The sequence below is a fragment of the Medicago sativa genome, chromosome 6, assembly GCF_051527215.1.
Source record: "Medicago sativa cultivar Bolivia chromosome 6, Bolivia_mono, whole genome shotgun sequence".
NCBI classification, from domain to species: Eukaryota; Viridiplantae; Streptophyta; class Magnoliopsida; order Fabales; family Fabaceae; genus Medicago; species Medicago sativa.
In genome coordinates this window covers 15,468,705-15,488,552 of record NC_140754.1, presented here as the reverse complement: position 1 = coordinate 15,488,552, position 19,848 = coordinate 15,468,705, and the positions used below count along the sequence as shown (strand labels likewise).

General features: G+C 31.8%; 2 protein-coding genes and 1 long non-coding RNA gene across 3 annotated transcripts; 1 reads left to right on the top strand and 2 right to left on the bottom strand.

Annotated features, from left to right (window-relative positions):
• Positions 1-3,593: 3,593 nt before the first annotated feature.
• LOC146913177 (uncharacterized) lies at positions 3,594-5,778 on the top strand. The gene is made up of 4 exons (XR_015015273.1): positions 3,594-3,838; positions 3,926-4,069; positions 4,413-4,460; positions 5,427-5,778. It is a non-coding gene; the product is annotated as an uncharacterized LOC146913177 (long non-coding RNA).
• A 7,982-nt stretch (positions 5,779-13,760) lies between these two features.
• LOC146913176 (uncharacterized) lies at positions 13,761-14,849 on the bottom strand. Its single transcript, XM_085720886.1, has 2 exons — positions 14,132-14,849; positions 13,761-14,055 (listed from the first exon to the last, which is right to left on the bottom strand). Exons 1-2 carry the CDS (start codon positions 14,564-14,566, stop codon positions 13,798-13,800), a joined length of 693 nt encoding a protein of 230 aa, XP_085577012.1. The 5' UTR covers positions 14,567-14,849; the 3' UTR covers positions 13,761-13,797.
• Positions 14,850-15,371: 522 nt separating this feature from the next.
• Positions 15,372-19,406, bottom strand: LOC146913175 (uncharacterized). The gene is made up of 5 exons (XM_085720885.1): positions 19,394-19,406; positions 19,119-19,302; positions 16,285-16,345; positions 16,141-16,212; positions 15,372-15,773 (listed from the first exon to the last, which is right to left on the bottom strand). Exons 1-5 carry the CDS (start codon positions 19,404-19,406, stop codon positions 15,660-15,662), a joined length of 444 nt encoding a protein of 147 aa, XP_085577011.1. The 3' UTR covers positions 15,372-15,659.
• Positions 19,407-19,848: the final 442 nt, after the last annotated feature.

Below are 19,848 nucleotides of genomic sequence, written 5' to 3'. Positions count from 1 at the left end.
ACAATTTTGTGAGGATTTTCGACGTATCTTGCATGATTTTGATCCGAAATAGGTGAAGAAAATTTTGATTGTGTCGATTTCGTTTTCTTTTAATTCGTGATGTCAAATTGTGTTAAAAATTTCTAAAACTTGCGTGATTCTTTTTGGCTCATAATTGTTGGTACTCGATGTTTGCTTGTGAAATGTAAATTCATGCTAAAATTCGCTTCAAAATTATGTGCAACCTTCTTGTGCTTTTGGTTCACCTTCTCTTGTAAAATTTTGTGCAAATTTTGAAGTGATTTTGGCTCTTGAAGTTGACTCATAATAGTGACTTTGGTTATGCATTTTTTTTTTGAGTGAGTTGGCTTCTTGATTTAGTATATACTTGCTGCTTGATTCGTTTTCTTGTTGTGGATTTTTGTGCCTTGTGAATAATGTGTGTTTCTTGTGCTAAACCAAGTGCAAATAGGCTTGAAAACACTATGATTATATTGCATGCTAATTTCCCTTAATTTCTCACATCATGATGGATTTAAAACTCTTGGAATATTACCATTGATGTGAGGATTATAGGCCTTAGTTTTGCCTTAGAATTTTAGTAATCTTTCAAGTACTATTTCATCATGTTTTTTGATTAAGTTCTTGGTCATCTCTTTGTTAATTTCTAGTTACTTTAATTTTCTTTACTTGTTTCTATTTCTTTTCTATATTTTTGTGTTACTAACCTCTTTCCTTTCATGTTTCATGAGCATATTTCATTCTTCAATTTTAGTTTCATTTCTTGCACTTTAATTCATGCAAAGATTAGAATGTAATAATTAGGACTTTTTTGTACTTTACTTTCATGCAATTTTAATTTCTTGCAAGACCATAGAATGTAAACTAGGGCATGATGTAACAAGGACAATGGACTCTAATGATGTACACCGACACAAGCACCGACACATGCACACACACCACTATATAGTTAGAGTATGTATGTTTAGGATTGTATGTTTAGATGTATGTTTAGGCCTTAGACTTAGAAAAAACCAATTTTCCAAAAAATGTGAACAACATCACTCAAACTACTTTCTTAATAAACCTTGGGATCCAAAATCCCATTGAATTTTCTTTTTCATTTTCTTAATCAAATTTCAATGAAAATAATCAAACTTAGACCACATTTTGCAAATGACTAATTCAACCTCACAATTTCCCAACCTCATGCCCTTGAGGCCTCTTTCTATTCTTCAAAATCCAATTTTCAAACTTAAAATCAACCAACAAAAACAAAAAACATTTTTGGAAGAGAACTACGGTGGATTTGATCCCTTAATCGGGTACGTAGGCAAGGAACAAAATTCCTTCAATTCAACTAAAATAAAAATCCAAAAAACATTTTTCTCCCTCCAATTCTTCACTTAGAAACTCTTTAGGTGTAAATAACATTTCAAAATAGCATTTAAAAATAGAGCGCGCGCGTAGAAATTAAAGACGGTTCCTATAGGATACTATAGTCGTTATGGGTGCCTAACACCTTCCCGTAGCGAAAACAACTCCCGGACCTCGATTCTCAAGGGTTTTGCTTACTTTTTCCCTTCCCAAGAAAAAATAAGATATCACCGGTTAGAAAGGTTCAAATGTAATCAATGTTTGACACCCGAAACCAAGATAAAACACTCACACACACACACACACACACACACACACACTCTCTCTCTCTCTCTCTCTCTCTCTCTCTCTCTCTCTCTCTCTCTAAAAATTTTAATTATCACACACACTCTCTCTAAAAAAACTCTACTAAATCATCCAAATTTTTGCCTCGAAATCACAAGTAAGTAATCACTTAGGCTATTGTCATACATTTTAGTTGGTATATATGTTTATATGTTTATAATTTTAGTTGTAGTTTTATTTTTAAATTTTGATTTTTTTTAATAGTTATGTTGTAGATCTTAAATGCTATTAACAAGTATTATGAATACTTGTTATAATGGAGTTATGTTGCTTAAATTTTTGCATGTTTTTGTTATATTTATAATTTTTTTAGGTTTATTAGGTTTTTTTTAGGGTTTATGTACTCCAAGTGTTTGATGAAATGTTTGAATGAGTTTTTCATTGATTGTTTAATGTTTTATTGTGTAGATCTGAAACAATGGACCATCATTTGCTGAGATCGCATGAAGATATTCTCAAAAGTTTGATTCTGCCAAAAGATTATGTTTAGGTAGTATCTTCATTTTGTTGGAATTTAAGTTTAATTATTGTTAGTTTGTTGAAAATATCGGTATTGAAGTGTCTCTTCATTCTTTTGACTTTTTAAAGGGCAATGCAAATCGCTAAGTATATGACACTTCAATTCCGACATTTTCTACAAACTTTCAAGAATTAAATTTAAATCCAACATTATGATGATACCACATATATTTAGGGTGAATGTAATGTAGATGAAATCAAAACTAAATAAAATTGTGTATTTTTTTAATTGATTTTGTGTAATTGTGCCACTTTATTCCCCACTTTGAACTTGTTTGTACATACCAATTTCAACACATTTATTCAAACAATTTTATCCAATTTTTATCCAACACATATCATTTTCAATCGCATACATTAATAAAACATATAACATTTCATAATCACCTTATAACATTTAAATTAATCACATACACAAAATTTTAAATACGTCGGTTTAAAGAGAAGTACGATATCGATCATTCAAAATACACAAAATTTATTCGGTTGGTTACACAACTTTATTCAAATTTTTTCAAAAACATAAAATAACATCCAAGAAAATAAGACATTATTATAATAATCACTTTTAATCTTCTCCCTCGTCAATTAAGTCATTAGGATTCTCATATATGGTTCCTGGGGCGCCCAATTTTGGCTGTGGACCAAAATAACACATCCTTCCACTTCTTCTCAGCTTATTTTGGTTGTAGTCACTGGCACCTTCGCTTTGCTTGTTTTTTCAGATCTTTCACATTCGACACCGTGCCACATCATGGTCGCTTTTGCTTTCGTTTTCATTTGAGTATCACTTAATTGAGCCTCAAGCTCATTTTTCAATTCGGCACCAGCCTCCTTCTCATACATAACTACACAAATAAAACAATACAAAAATAATTAGATTTTCATAACAAAATAACACCATAATCAAACTAAGTTAGTTATTTGTGTTTTTCTTCAAAAAAATTGGACGATTTTGGATGAATTTGCAACAAAATTTGGATCATCAAGTCTATGTTGAGTGATAAAATTTGCAAAACATGAGCTTTTATAGGCAACTCTTGGATGTTAAAATAAATTCTAAATGATAAAAAAATATTGAATGATAAAAAAATGTTGATGAAATGTTGAATGATAAAAAATATGTTGAAAAAATGTTGAATGATAAAAACAATGTTGAATGTAAGTTGCTGGGTTGGTTTATTCCCAAATCGTAACGGTAGTTAACTACCGCTGGAGGTATTTTAGACATTTCCATGTGTTATTAGAAACTTTCTGTAGTCAACAAAGCAATTTTCCCCATTTTTTGCAAGCTAATAGCCGAGTAGGCCTAAATGGGGTGGACGGCCCATATTGTCATCCGTAATGAAAACGTAACCTAATAAAAACCCTCCTCTATTGATTTGCTTATAAGTTAGTGTTGGCAATCACTTGGCAAGGACCAACGGCGGCCGTTTCACAAAATAACATCAATCTCTCTCTCTCTCTCTCTCTCTCTCTCCCCCCTCTCCCTCTCACTCTCTCATCTTGGGTATGATTGGATTGATTACAATCTAATGTTAGAGATCGGAAATCATTGTGTTTTATCTTCTTTTAATCAATGTGAACTCCATTATACTAGATTCATAATCAATCATCGGTAATCATCGTTTTTTCGCCTTATTTTCATCTATTTTTTTTTGTTGATTCTTTTTGTTAGTTAAATCTTGTGATATTTCTTATATAGATCCGAGAGCGAGGTAAAAAAATTTGGTTTGTGGATCATGACTTATGACATGATCAAATATTTTATCCATGCTGCTCTGCAAATAACTCCAACGAGTGTGATTTCTTTGATTAAACAACAAATATTTGGAACACATCGAAGAAGGTAATTTTTATAACACGTGCGATGTAAATAAGTTATTGTGAAATATCGAATTTTTCTTCTTCTGTGTTTCTTTATTTTTGAAGGTTTGCGTTGTTTGCTTCTTGATTTCTTATTTTTTGTTCACATGTTATTTTTTTTTATTATTATGAGATGTGATGTTTTCTATAGAGAGCACAATTTGAATACGCGTATATGACTTATTATGGGAATTATATAAAAAAATCAGAACTTTGTTGATGGGTTTGACAATGATGACATATAAGTTCCCCTGCATATTTATTATTGATGTTGTTGTTGTTATTATTAAGGTGTAATAGCTAACTATTTTTATTTGAATTTTCAGGTTTAATCGTAATAAAGTCGTTTATTGAGAGTAATGACGGAGAAGAAGGTACATTTGATTAATATTTATTTACCTATAAATTTCATGTGATTTTATTGTTAACAAGTGTGTATTGGAATAGACTTAGATATATTCTATAGTTAATATATGCATAAATAATTGAAAATGGAATTTGATTTTGTATATGTTGGAAGTAAAAGGGCTATATAATATAGAATGAAATAAAATATTAATTAAGTTAGATGCAATTTCTTGTTCTACTATTATTTTGTATTTGAAACTAACAGTTTGACTGAGTTATGAGATAGGCGTTTCATTAGTTGTTTTAATTCTTGATTAGTTTTCATGTGTAATAAATGAAAACAACATGAAACGTCAACACTCTGATCAACCTTTAAGGTTGCAGGTATACTTTCACACACACACACACACACACATATATATATATATATATATATATATATATATATATATATATATATATATATATATCCATTTTTTTAGTATCAAACTATTTACATTCAATTATAATGATGTATATGATCTTTATTATAGATCACAAACATAATTTAATGAATGAATTTAAAATGTTGATTTTTTCTTATAATAGTGACCGGAGAATGTATCTTTTTTCGATGTTATAATTTATATGTGGGGGATTTGAATCATCAAGGTTTGGTGTTGAATTGATTGAGTAGTTTAATGTTCTCCATCGACAAAGTTTAATGGGAGGTTTTATCATTAAAAAATTGTTTTCATAGTTCTTTTTGCATTCGATTGCTAAACATGGTTTGCAATTTTGATGATTTGAGAACTTTTATGTTTACTTCATTGTTTCATTATCTTCATTCATTTTTCTTCTCGATAGATAATAGTATTTTTTTAAGTGATTAAGGGTTTGTTTAATATTTTATCTATTGGAAGAAATATTTCTTAGTTTTGTTTAATATTGCTCGAGTGATTAAGTATTTTTTCTTCCTTTTGTTTTATGAGCTTTGTTCTTTCTTTTTTCAGAGATTGAACATGATTTCTCATACCAACTTGCTCCACTACCTATGTTACCACCTTCATTTTCGATGATTTCATCGTCACCGCCGTTGAGTTCAGCCATCACTTCCTCAAGTGTTTTCATTATTGTGTTGGAGCCCTCAGTAGTAGGGTTTGTGTTCAGAATGATTCATTTGTGATATCTGTTTTTGTAGATCCACAACCGAGGGAGCAAAGCTTGGCTAATAGACTATCATCTAAGGCTTGATTAACTCTTTTGTCTATATTACTATTTGTAGATAACTGAGGATTGTAATTTCTTTGATTAAACATAATTGATTTTGGATGCATTGAAGAAGGTAATTGTTATGTAAAAATATATCCTTCTGCATAATTACTATTGTTACTTATTTTAATTTATTATTTTTATTTTAATCCTAATTACTTAGTTTATTGAGTGGTTGAAAATGTTTTATATATTTTATCTATTCGATTTGCGTTTTTATTAATATTGAATATTTTAAATCATTGTGATCGGTGAATCAAGTGAGTGTCAAAATACTTTCTTTTGTTAGATTTGTAAGTGATCAATGGATTCTTGAGAAGCAATATTTATAATGACAACTTCATTTTTCCGTGGAATAAAAGAGATAGTTGATTATAAACACCAAATATTAAAATAAATCGTATTTTTTTAATGTTGAAACATAAAATAAAAGTTTCCAATATTACAAACATTTATATTATAAATACCTTCTCATATTCCATCAGTTGACATTCATAGCATAGTGGCAAAAGTAGAGAACCAACATTAGTTTAGGGGGAACAACTATGATGAAGAAGTTGAGAATTGACATATTGACATTTCCATGGTATTTTGATTGAGCTATAAATGTCAAATGATGATAAAACTGGTGTCAAATGAAAGCATAGATACATATAGGTGCAAATTTAAATGTAGGTTAATCCAAAATAAAAATAAAAATAAAAATAAAAATAAATGTAGGTCAAATTGCACTTTTGGTCCCTTAACTTAGTTTCAGATAACGATCAAGTCCTTTTTTTTTTAATTTCATTTTTTTCCCTTCGATCCATTTGCATATATATTTTCAAGCTTTATATCAAAGATTCATATACAAATATGGATGACATAAAGCTTTTTATCCCAATCTCCAAATGTCATCCATATTTGTATATGAATCTTTGATATAAACACATATTAGGAAAAATGTGAACCCTAGGAAAAATGTGAACCCCTCTAAAAGCATGGAAAAAGCTTTATGTCATAACAAAACGAAAAAGTGAACCCTAGGACGCCACACTTTTGCCCAAAACTTTAAAATGCGTATGTCTTAACTCACTTTGTTATAGGGACAAAATTAGGAAATCACTCAACAATAAATTCATTTATTTTTTCAAGCATTTGGAAAGGTTTTGGAGCTTCTATGGATTCATTCATTTCCTTAGTACTGTCTTTCTTTATTCTCTGTTGCAATTTTAGATTTTCTTTTAGTTAGGGATGGTGTGTTTTTGTTGATTCTTGTATAACAATGCTTTAATAATAGTTCTATGCAGATTTAGCAATTACTTCTATGCTCTATCAAAGTATTGAAGCTTGATGTTCATCATCAAGGCCGGACCTTGGGGAGTGCAAGAAGCGCTACTGCACCGAGCCTCTAAAAACTATGGGCCTCAAAAAAAAATTATAATACCCACCCCCATTGAAAGAATCACAATTATTTCTTTTTCGCATAAACCATTCGTTTTCCCCTTTCCTACGACGTAGGAGTGACATTCCAAACGACACCGTTAGGTAAATTTCACCTCTCTTTCACTTAATTTTATTTTGTTTTGTTTCGTGTTTAAAAGTTCTTATGATTCTGATCTTCTAATGAAGCTTAGCTACACAAAAAATTGCGTTTTGATTTTACTGGAGCCTATTTTAAAAATAGAACCGAGCCTCCTATTTCATAGGAACGGCCCTGTTCATCATCATTATTGAAAGCAGAGAAAGAAGAGAAAAAAGTTTTTGAGAAAAAAAATTCCTATTTCGTAAAATGAATTGATAATGATCAAGATGATCTGATAAGGGATTCATCAAATCTCTAGTGTCATTCTTTTTTATGGCCTTAACCCATGACATAAAGTTTGCAACTGGTGGATTCATCAAAACCAATATCCCTAGGGAATATCTTCAATAAAAACTGAAATCACTACCAAGCATCATACAAAGACTCAACATATTTATATGGAAAAAAATGTTATCTCAACCAGTTTCTTGATGATTTTTGAAATAGGTTTTTTCCTATTGAACTTTAAAAACATAAATCAAATAAAAACATAATGTTTCTTAATGCCACTTCATTATTGATTTACTCTTTGAATTACCTACTGAACTTTATGTTTTTTTAATATTTTTTTGTTACTTTGTTCTTATTTGATTCTTAATTGTGTGGTGCTATTAAGGTATTCTTGATGTGTTTATGCGGAGGTGAAGACTCATGTTCATTGTTATTTGATCTTAAGATCGAAAAGGCAGCAAAAACCGACCATACAAAGACCAAGTTAGCGAAAGAAGCAGCGAAGGAATCAAGAAGTGATTCAAAGACCAAGTGGAGGAAATGATTTACTTTGATTTAATTTGAAATTCCATGATTTGGAAAATTTTGTAACACCATAATCAATTATCTAGAATATTATAACGGTTTTAAAGTCTGATGTACTCAATAGATTAGATAAAGGCCATCACTTAGTTATAAATTTGTCTTACTTAGAAGTACAAGGCACTTACAGAGAAATATTCATGAAACAATTACAATCGAAAAAACATTTATAAACTAGGCTAATCTTCGAAATGATATGCGATAACAGTTCTTAAATTAAAACCATATAACATCTTCCATTTTTATCTTTTAGCATCTTAATTAACACTGCACCAATAACAAGTATAGTAATTGATACCTATTTTACCCTAATGTTAATTAGCAAGAATAATCATAGTATTAAAAGCATAATTGAATGATTAGTTTAAATATAAATCTTGGGCTGAATTGGATTGTGTCCCAAATCCAGAATTGCATGCAAGCTAGAAAAAAAACAATACTCGAACCAGTCACTACAATGCATTTAAATATATGTTGATAGTATATAATCAATGACTTTTACTTTTCCTATCCTATGACATTCTCGCACGCCCTATTTTTTTTCTCCCCAAAATATCTTTTATTCGGATTTTATATTATTCCAAACTCAGTTTGGATTATAAAATCCGAAAACCCTAGACAGTTCGGATTGTAAAATCCGAAAAGTATCAAACACCCTAGAAAAGCATAACTTTGGCGTAAAAAATGGTAAAAAAAGGTCCAGTTCGGATTATACATTCCGAAATGTAATAAAATATTTCGGATTGTATAATCCGAAATGTCTCATGACAGTCCACAAAGACAAGTTCTGGATTTTTTCCTCTGAGACATGTATATGGTAAAAACAGAGACATTATATAACCCAAATGATTTAAACAGGCATTCCTTCTCGTATTAAATAAATACTTAAATAAAAACGATAAGAAACAACACAATTTTTACAACATTAAATTTAAAACGAAAATGATCCAATTGTTACAAAACAAACATAAAATCAACAATATATGATTGTCCAAATGTTACATCTACAACATCAAATCAACCCCTGCCACCCCCAACAACACGCCTACGACGATAAACCTGCCCTCCATGAATCTCCTCCGAGATTGATTCCAAATGACGCCATGGATCAGAACCTTGCTCCACCACACCACTGACCATGATGGAATAAACATGGCCTCTGATACGACCCAACCTTCCGGTCAGTTCCAAGTACCCCTTGCTCTCCGTCCTGCTCATCATTAATCTCATCAATGGCCTCCTGCTCGGGTGGCCTCGGGACATGAATAGCCTCGTCCGGAAGAATGATGCGTGGATGTGAGATGGAATAAAAACATCTAATGTATCCCTGTGACGTCTCCACACCAGTCCCAGCAGCGAGCCCGGGGTCCTGAGCTTTTAACATATGATCATGATAGTGCGCATATCGGTAGCTGAGATGCAATAAAACTTCTTCCCGTTTTACACATTTTAAATTGTCACACCACTGATTAAAAACAAAAAATTAACATCAGTTTCACAATAATCAGAATAATACATGACAAAATTAACAACAATTTACAATCATTATTAATTAAACATAGAAATTCAATTTTTATTAAATAAAAGGTGTAGTGTCTTACCATTCCATCGGTCGCCATCCTGCCACGTGAACATGGTACTTGGTCAGCACAGTCAAGTCGTGTGGGCCACCAGGATAGTCATCAACCTCTTATGGCTCTGGCTCCGGCTGCACATACTTCTGCTGCTCATCGTCACCCTCCTCCTGTTGCTAAACATCACTCTCCACCTGCTCCTCCATTAGCATCACCACGACGTGCCCTTCCCCTGCCTCTGCCACGATTGGGCACTCTCCCACATGCTTGCAACCTCTCCAAATGCTCTCTCCTAATAGAAGCATGCATTGCTTCTCCATCACCTATGGTGCGCTCAACACGATCCATACCTGCAACATGCATAAATCCACAAAACTGTCAAAAAATCTGCCTACCGGTACACTTAGGATTATAAAATCCAAACTTGAACAATCCAGTTCAGATTCTATAATCCGAACACATTCAGTTCTCAGAAAAAAATTTGAACTCAAAGGCTTGCATGCCGAGGGAATGAGACCTAACCTTCACTTTGAGAAAAAAACTCCAAGATTGGGCCAATTTGTGGTTTTAGGAATTTTGGATAAGTGAGAGGGAGAAAGTGAAACTGTTAATATAAAACTGGAAAATGGGGGAAGTTGTTGATCTTGCATTTATATAGCGAAATGTTTCAGATTTTATATTCCGAACCGGTTTTCGGATTCCAAAATCTGAGGGACATTCTGGAAAAAAAAAAGAGTGTGCAAGAACCTCATAGTGTGGAAAAAGTAATAGCCATAATCAATATAGTTGAGCCTTATATATAAAAATTATTTTAGGCCCTCAAAATTTGGAGGCCCTATGCCACGGATTTGGATTTATTGCTTTAGGCCGACTCTGAATTTATGTTACATGAAAACCTAACCTAACAAAAACCCTCATCGATGATATAAATTAATGTTTGCAATCACTTCGCAAGGTGTAGCAGGGGCCGCTTCCTCAAAACAACATCTCCCTCTCTCTAATCTGGAGTATGATGGGATTGATTATGATATAATGTTAGAGATAGGGAATTTTTGTGTTTTATCTTCTTTTAATAGATGGCAACTCCAATATACTCAAATGGGTACTATATGCATAGAAAATCATCACTATTAATTGTTTTTGTTCTTATTTTTATATAGAGTTTGTTCATTCTTTTTTTCCATTAAATCTTGTGATGTTTCTTCTTTAGATCCACGAGTGAGGTGAAAAAAACTTGGGGCATGGATCATGATTTATGACATAATCAAATCTTTTATCCATGCTTCTTTGCAAAAAAACTCGGATGAGTGTGATTTTTTTGATAAAATATAATTTATTTGGGACGCAATGGAGAAGGTAATTGTTGTGATAAACATATAATATTTTGCATAATTATATTGTACATATTTTAATTTATTGATTTTATTTTGAGGTATAATATCTATTGTTTTATTTGAATTTTCGGTTTTGAACCTAATTACTTAGTTTAATGCCATGATTGGATGTACCCTAAGTGAAGTGGTATTTGGAACTGCAATGTTTGCATGTATGTTGTTGTTGAAATATGTTTTTTTTATGATTTTGGTGTTGTGGTTTTTCTTTTGTTGCATTTTATGTGTTAGTTCTTATATGTGACAGGTTTCATTCAGTTTAGTTTAGGGGATCTAATATGTCTTCTTGATATATATAAATCTAGTCAAATGATAATCATGACATAAACTGAGACTACTTACCCTTTGATTAATATGGAAGCTAAAAATTAATCCTTAGATTTACTTTGCAAATGGCGTTGAAATCAAGTTTACTTTAGATAGATGGATAGATAAATAAATATAGATAGATAGTGTTATTTTATCTTAAATAGTTTTGTCTTACACTTAATGGGGGTTCTATCCATTCAAAAATCATAAATGCTTTCTCAAGTTTTCTTACATCTATTTCCATGTATAATTAGGCTCTTGATACATAACCAAAATTTGCACAGTGGACAGAACCTGGTGGTAGAGTTCCAAATCAAATCGTTAACTCTTATAATATTTAATTCAAGAATTGAATGAGTATATCACATTTGTATTTTTAATTAATTATTTTATTTTTGAGTATAAAATATTTTTATTTTGTAGTTTTATTGTAATAATATTTTTTTATCACTTTGGTTTAGGTCTGCATCCCTAACTGCTAGCAATGAAAATAATTTATGGTTGAAAGTTATGGATGATTTAATTACTGAGTTTAGATCTTGTGCTTAAAGAACTTTTGTTGGATTGACTTAATGAAAGCATTTGTGGATTGACTTAATTTTATTTCTGATACATCTTTGGGCACAATGTAAGTATTTCAAGTTCGTACATGATATTTTTATGAGAAATTTGGTTTAAGAAAGAGTGATAGTTTATGAATTAAACTGAAGGTTTATTCATAAATTAACAACAAATTTCGCAAAAAATATATCACGTTACTTTGAAATCTTTAGGCCTTGGGATTTATCTCATATAAAATTAAGAAGGCTAAACTTTTTAGATAAATCCAAATCATAATATCCACTAATGCTTTCATTTGGTCAATCCAACCTAGATTCTTTAAGTACAAGATCTGACTAAGTAATTAAATCCTCCATAACTTTCAACCATGAACCATTTTAATAGCTAGCAATTAGGGATGTAGACCTACACCAAAGTGATCGAAAAAAATATTACAATAATAACATACATAATAAAAATAGTTTACCCTTCAAAAATGCAATAAATAATTAAAAATCCAAATGGTATATACTCACTCAATTCCTGAAGCTATTGTAAGAGTTAACAACTTGATTTGGAACTCAATCACCAAGCCTTTTTGTCCATTGAGCAAATCTTGGTTATGCATCAAGCACATAAGATGGATTCAGCATCTCATTTCTTGACATCAAGAACCTAATTATTCATGGAAATAGATATGAGAAAACTTGAGAAATCATTTATGAATTTTGAATGGATAGAACCCCCATTAAGTGTAAAACAATCCTAAAAAAAGGGTAAAGCAAAACTATATAAGCTATAATAACATCACCATCCATTCATCGATCCATCCATATGTGTGTCTATATATATATATATATATATATATATATATATATATATATATATATATATATATATAACTGGAAGTCTCTCGCTAAACCACCTATGAATATCTTTTTGCAAACAATTGAAAACCAAATATAAGAATATTAGCAACTAATCTAGTCTAACAACACATGCAACAACAACAACGAAGCAAAATATACATGTTAGAGTTCTTCAATTATATGGATGTTTTATTTTCTGATTTAAAAAAAATATAATTATTAAATTTTTCGATTTAATTTTAATATTAATGACGTGAAAATAAGGTCTCTAATGATGGTACCAAGTAAGCAATGCCATGTAAAATCCATATCATTAATGAGTGAGCCACATCATCCAAAGAGGAGTGTGACCAATATTTTCCATTGACTTTCCAAATAAGGGGACCAAAAAATTTGTTTTTATAAAAAAGGGTATCAAAAGTTAACGAAATTGAAAATAGCGGGATCAAAATTGCATTTAAACCTATTATTTTTTAGTGAAATTAAAGAGGTTGTTGATTCCCCTAAAAAAGAGAGGTTGTTGATTGTCCTCTAAGTGTAGTTTAGTTGTTAGATCCATAGATATTGATTTGCAGGGGCCAAAATTCGATCTCTGAATGCTCGACTTCTCCCAGGGCCGACCTAATGTATTTTAAGGCCTAAAGCGAAATTTAAACAGAGGCATTTTATATGTGTTTAGATAGAATAAGACAAACTTAAGAAAAAAATTCCATTAGTTCCTTAAATCGAAAGTAATTCTATACGATGTGTGTCAGACACTAAATAAATGAGTATTTTATCAACTAGAAATCAAACTTTGGTTTGTCACATTGTGAGAGTATATCCTCTTTCGCTATAATCAACTCCGTTAGTGCGTGACCTTTTTAATATATGTGTGTGTGCACACGCGTGCGTGCGTGCGTGTTGAAAATAATATTTAATATAGACATTATTTACCAATTGTATGATTGTATTCTCGAAAACATTACAAAACATTGTAGTTGAATGAATAAACATTCAGAAGTTGGGGTTTTTTTTCTTCTGAAAAACTAGAATGAATAAAACATTACAAATCAACTAGGCAATTCAAACCTACACAAAGGGCAAGAATTGCCAATCACCAACCAATCACGGACACAAGTCATATGAAACATGTGTGAACATGGTATTCTAACACCAACATTAAAATCTTCAAAACAAATAGGACATTTTTCTACTTCTTCAACTTTTACCATCTTCAATCCCTCAATAAATGACTTAACCGCCGGAACGAACCGATTATCTACTTTTTCAACCTCCATTTTCTCTTCATCTTCTTCCAAACGATCATTCTATTGATATCCTCTGTAATCATCTTCATAATTAACTTCATAATCATCTTCATAATTAACTTTCACTTTCAATAGCACTTGTAATAGGGGTTAAAAACCGATTGTCTTCCTCTTTAACCTCAATTTCCTCTTCAACCTCCATTTTCTCTTCATCTTCTTCCAAATCATTGTTCCCTTGATATCCTCCGAAATAATCTTCATAATCATCTTCATAACTTTCACTTTCAACAGCCCTTGTACTAATAGGGGGAACCAACACATTATCGACCTCTTCAACCTCAATTTCCTCTTCCAAACAAAGGTTTTGTTCATCTTCGTAATCACCTTCATCACAACTATCGACTTCCAAAGAAATTGTAAGAGAAAAATCATCTTGAATACAAAGAAACCTTAGGATCTTATAAGTCCCATTAACCATATGGCGAGCACATCGCGATATTTCTTCTACCACCAACACAAAATATTCTTCAGGGATTTTTATGTGAGAAAGCCATGATGGAATTTCTTCCATCAATTTATCTATTGGAACGTTATGAGACGACGTTCAATGTAAGATTTATGATTATTTGTATCAATTGGAACCCATATTTGTGTGTAATCAAACTATATCCTAAAGTACTTATCATGGGGATGCGAAGAAATATTATTGGTGCCAACAACGATGGAAAACATATTTGGGCGTGCCTTTTCAATGGTATTCTTCATCCGTGATGAATTTGAAAAGAAAAATAATAATAAAGAAGAGTGTTTGAGAACAAATATCGAGAGGTAGGGTTACTTGCTCGTACATAAAAAGAAGAGAAATTGATCGACGTGTGTATAGCGGAAGCAAGACTTGGCAATAAAAAGAAGAGGGATAGGGTTAACATAAGAATGAATGAAATAAAACTAACACAAAGGAGGATGTGCCAAACAAGAGAGCAAAACATGCAAATTTCACTACTACAAAATACCCCCTTTAATAGCACTCATTTTGGCTCTTAATAGCGCTTCTCAAGCGCTAAGAAAGCCCCCGCTATAATAGGTCAGGAGCCTATAATAGCGCTTTCCAAACGCTATTAAATAGCAATACATCAATAGCGCTTTCAGAAAAGCGCTAATATAGCCTTATTCTAGTGCTATTAAAGTAGCTTTTCTAACAGCCGTTTCTTAGCACTTTCTGAAAAGCGCTATTGTATCCTTTCTACTCAAACAAGGGTTTCTTAGCGTTTAACTGAAAGCGCTAATAAAAGATACATTTTTTTTAATAATTACAACCAATTCTGCTATAATTAAATCTTACAGATACTACTGAAATATGAATATAGCAAATTGCATTCATGATAATCTAATTATAAATTGATCATAAACTTAATTACAAATGTCATAATTAATCAATCCACAATTAGAAAAAAAAAACAAAGAAAAAAAAAAAGCACCTAAAAGCAGCCACAATTACCAACAAAAAAACACCTAAATTTAAGAGGACTCGTAGATAAATTTACCAGCATCATTTCTTCCTGTGTCGTATAATATGAAACGAAAAATTAATTAACATAGAATTTCCAGCACAACCAATTACGGTTTAAAATAACTCAAAATTAAAAAAACACAAATGAAAATTGTTAAAAAAGAAAATGAAACTCACTAATATACTCGACCATAAAGGTTGCCCAATCCTCCTCGACCTCAACTAGCTTATCTTTAGAATAGGTTTTACATTTGTGATCTTCAAAGTACTTCATATATAAAAGTAGCAAAAAATTGAGTTAGAAAATGAATGCCTATATATATGATTACAAATTAATAGCATATTTAAAATCATAGAGTACATTTGTGGGGATCATATCTTGATTGCGTTAACTCCTTGTGTGACTATGACCTCACCCTTACGTCGCCTGAATTATCAGGTTTAGCTTACCCTCTTGAAAGAGATATGTGAAAAAACTAGATGTGTATTAGGCCAGTAACGAGCTCAAACAAAAAGGGTGTAAAAATCATAGAGCTAATGAAAAAATAGTTGAGCAGGAAACACTTAACAGAAGTTTGACATATATCAACCATGGATCATCAGTGAATATATAATGTCATGAGTTACAAACTCACCCGTGCTGCAATCATGTGTTTTAGGCCAGCAACGAGCTCAAAAAAATACTCATAACCAACGTTGTGTGGTTCCTGCAAGAACGAGAATTCGGTTCAGCACTAGCCACTTTAACAGAGATGTTGGTAAATCATAAATGGCGCTACCTGTATGTTAGGAGGCAGAGGCAATCCTTCCACCGAAGGAGCTCTTGGAACCTGCACAAACCTGCAGGATTGAACCACAGTGTAATTACAGCTCAAAGTGAGAAAGAGACATAGTGCAATGATGATATGGTCAATGTCTTCGGAACTTTATGTTTCATATTCAGGTTAACACATTTTTAACCATGTTACATACCAGTGACAGAATCTGTCAAATTTATCTGTAGTTTGATATCAGTACTAGAAATCCAACGATACACAATGTAGTCCTAGAGGTGTTTCTCAAGTGACTGCCATGTTTAGACATAATATAATATTCATAATATAGTTGAAACAACAAGCCACAAGTGTGATCAGTCATAGCATAACAAACTTAGTGGATGTAAGTGGCATAGTGTCACATATTAATAATAACAAGACACTATGAAGCCCTATTCATATTACATCAGGCATGTTTGAAAAGAAACCCATTGAGATCCTATGAAGCATGGACTCCGACACGAACACCTGACACGACACTGACACGGACATGTCGACACTGCTAATGTAAAAAATGTAGGACACCAACACCGCTACATATATGTTAATTTATTTAGAGTTGGTCTACAATGAAAATTAAAATACATACATAACATATAACTTGAGCAATTTATTTAATTAGAAAAGGTTCTACAACAAGATATCATAGTATTTGACCTTTATTTATTCATCTACAATCAAAAAAGCTAAAAATGATTTAATCAATTGTAATGTATATACGGTGTGTGGAAGCAAGAGACAAAAAATTGTTTTAGATATTTGTCTGCGTTGTCCGACACGGCTCGTATGAGTTATATAGGTGTCGGACACCGATCGTAGGAGGGTCGAAGTAAAGGAAAAAAATTATTTAAGACACCGGTTCGACATGTGTCGTACGAGTGTCATGGGAGTGTCGGATACCGACACTTGTCGGACATCGCGACACGCGTAGTCCTAGAGGTGTTCGTGCTTCATAGTTGAGATCAAACATAAAAAGAAATGGTGCTAATTGATAGTAAATTATGTCACACACCAATTTCCTTTCCAAAACAAAAAGATACCCTCTTCTGATCTCTCCTTTCAATTACTAGGTCTCTAGTTAACTAATTGACTAGCTAAAGGATTACCTATCACAACCATGTAACAAATCAAACAAGTAATTTATATACAGTAAAAAGGTAGAAATAGAGTTCGTCTCAGATGAAAAATTATATATTTAAAATAGATAGAAATCAAACAATAAAATAAAAATGACAGAAACTATCTATAGAATTAAGACATTAAAAAAACGTGAGAACAAGTACAATTCACCATCTGAGAGTATAAGATATGAAATTTAATTGTATTGTACACTTATAAGATATCAATTTTTCTCCAAAATACAAACACTTCTTAGAATTATGTACAAGTATACTATGTATTAGATGAAAAATAACAGATAAATTATAAAAATTCTTCCATTGCCTTTCCTCTAGATACTAGGCCTACCAAACCATAATTGTGTGCATAATCTAATGTGTTCTAGCATATATATTGGAAAAGGAACGTATATTGGAAAAGGAACATGAACTTTAAAATATAGCCCAAAGATAATTTGCAATCTAGTCTAATGTGAAACCTACACAGAGATAGAGAACTGAAGTACAACCACAAAAGCTATAAATTATAAATGTATGATAAATCAGTTATTTCATTTTCCTTCTCTGAGAAGCAAGACAGCATATTTTTTTAATATTGACATGGACTACAACTCTCACCATACAAAACCTTTTATTATTAATAAATAAAACAAAGTAATTTGGTTTCTGTCAAACCACGTATTAGGAATTATTAAATAATACCAATGAGGAAAGATAACTAAGAAACAAACTTATGCATGATGCAAGACATATGTCCCTTGTGCATCATAAATTTGGCCTTAAAAGATAGCATATATTTAAAAATGTGGTGGCACACCAATTCTCGTAATCCAATGCAATGTTCAACGTGAAAATCATAAGCTCAACTCCCGCCGTGAATTTTCACCGTGAAATTGTCTAAAGGCACCACATTTCCAAACATAATAAATATATCACTTAATTTAGGACTAAATTGACCTGCAATTGAGATTCTTAACGACATTATTTCTCAACCAAACCGCTCTCTATATTTTTCATTGGAGACCAATTCGAATATTTATTTACTCCATCTAATATATAAAAAACATGTGTTCTACGTATACAAAAACATATATGGTTCAAAGGAGGGTAAATAATGTTAGACAAATGCACTCACAAATAACGCAGGAAACTAAATTGCTTTAATTTTTTGAGAAAAAAGGTTAAGAGGTAGCAATATCATTAGCACATAAACTTCATATATTAAAAAAGGAGAGATAATAGAAATGGTTGACGTTGCTAGGTAATTGCCCATCAAAACTGATATATCAACTATCAAAAACAGAAGGAATCAAACTTCAAGCACACAAATAACCGGTTAACCACTTATTTTCTCACTTTTCACACGTTGGTGCTTAATATGCATGATCTCTAATTCTCTAGTCTAGAAGCAAAGTTGAAGAACAAGGATCACAACTAGAAAAAGATAATATTTTTCAGAAAAAATTGGAGTTTGAAAGCAGAAAAGCAAAAGGGTCACACGCGCAAAATCTAAGCATCATAACACATTCAACTCTCAAAATCTAAGAAAAAGGGTCACCAGATCCAAATCCAAATCCAAATCAAAATATATTGAGAGAAGAAACGAAAAGGGTCACCAAATCAAAATCTATTGAGAGAAGGAACAAAAAGTAATGTGAGTGAACAGTAAAGGAACAGTACTGGAGAATCAGAAAGCGGATTGAGAGAAGAAACAGTCCCTCGATTGAGAAGAAGATGACGCAATTGAGAGGTTGATGAAGGAGGAGAATGGACAATGGAGGACCTATGCAGTTCGGTGATGAAGAAGCAGTTTGATGGATGAAAGCAGGAGGAGCTTTTGTGAGTTGTGCGGCCAGGTTAAACCCTTTGTCCGCGAAAAAGAAAAAAAAAATCTGCCTTTTTATTTATTTTAATAAAGCCCAAACAATAGCACTTGTGTAAAACGCTATCTATACCCCCCTCGAACATTAGCGTTTCTTAAAAAGCGCTATTAGTGCAAACCAAAATAATAGCGTTTTTAGAAAAGCGCTATCTAACCTAGTTTTTTACATGTTTTTCTTAGCGCTTTCCGAAAAGTGCTATAAGAGGTCTATGAGTTGCATTTTTATTAGCATTTATCCACAAGCGCTATTAAAATTGTGCTATTAAAGGCCAAAATTGTGGTAGTGAAAATGATGTAAGGTAGATCGTACTGTAAAATTAAGGGACCAAATTGTTATCTGAAATTAAATTAACGAACAAAAAACTTATAATTTTTGATTAAATGTATGAAGTTGATGTAAGGTAGATCGTACTCTAAAAACATGAAAAAATGTGTCATAACAAAACGTAAAAGTGTACCCTAGGACGCCACACTTTTGCACAAAGCTTATTAAAATGTCTTAACTCACTTTGTTGTAGGGATGGATGG

Bases quoted from the DNA above. Each gene is read 5' to 3' on its own strand.
- LOC146913176 (XM_085720886.1), bottom strand. From the start codon at position 14,566: ATGGAAGAAATTCCATCATGGCTTTCTCACATAAAAATCCCTGAAGAA. The intron at 14,056-14,131 runs GCTATTGAAAGT...GGATATCAATAG, and splicing joins TTTTAACCCCTATTACAAGT to AATGATCGTTTGGAAGAAGA.
- LOC146913175 (XM_085720885.1), bottom strand. The intron at 16,213-16,284 runs GTAGCGCCATTT...TCGTTCTTGCAG, and splicing joins CTCTGCCTCCTAACATACAG to GAACCACACAACGTTGGTTA. The intron at 15,774-16,140 runs GTGAGTTTGTAA...TTATATATGAAG, and splicing joins AACACATGATTGCAGCACGG to TACTTTGAAGATCACAAATG.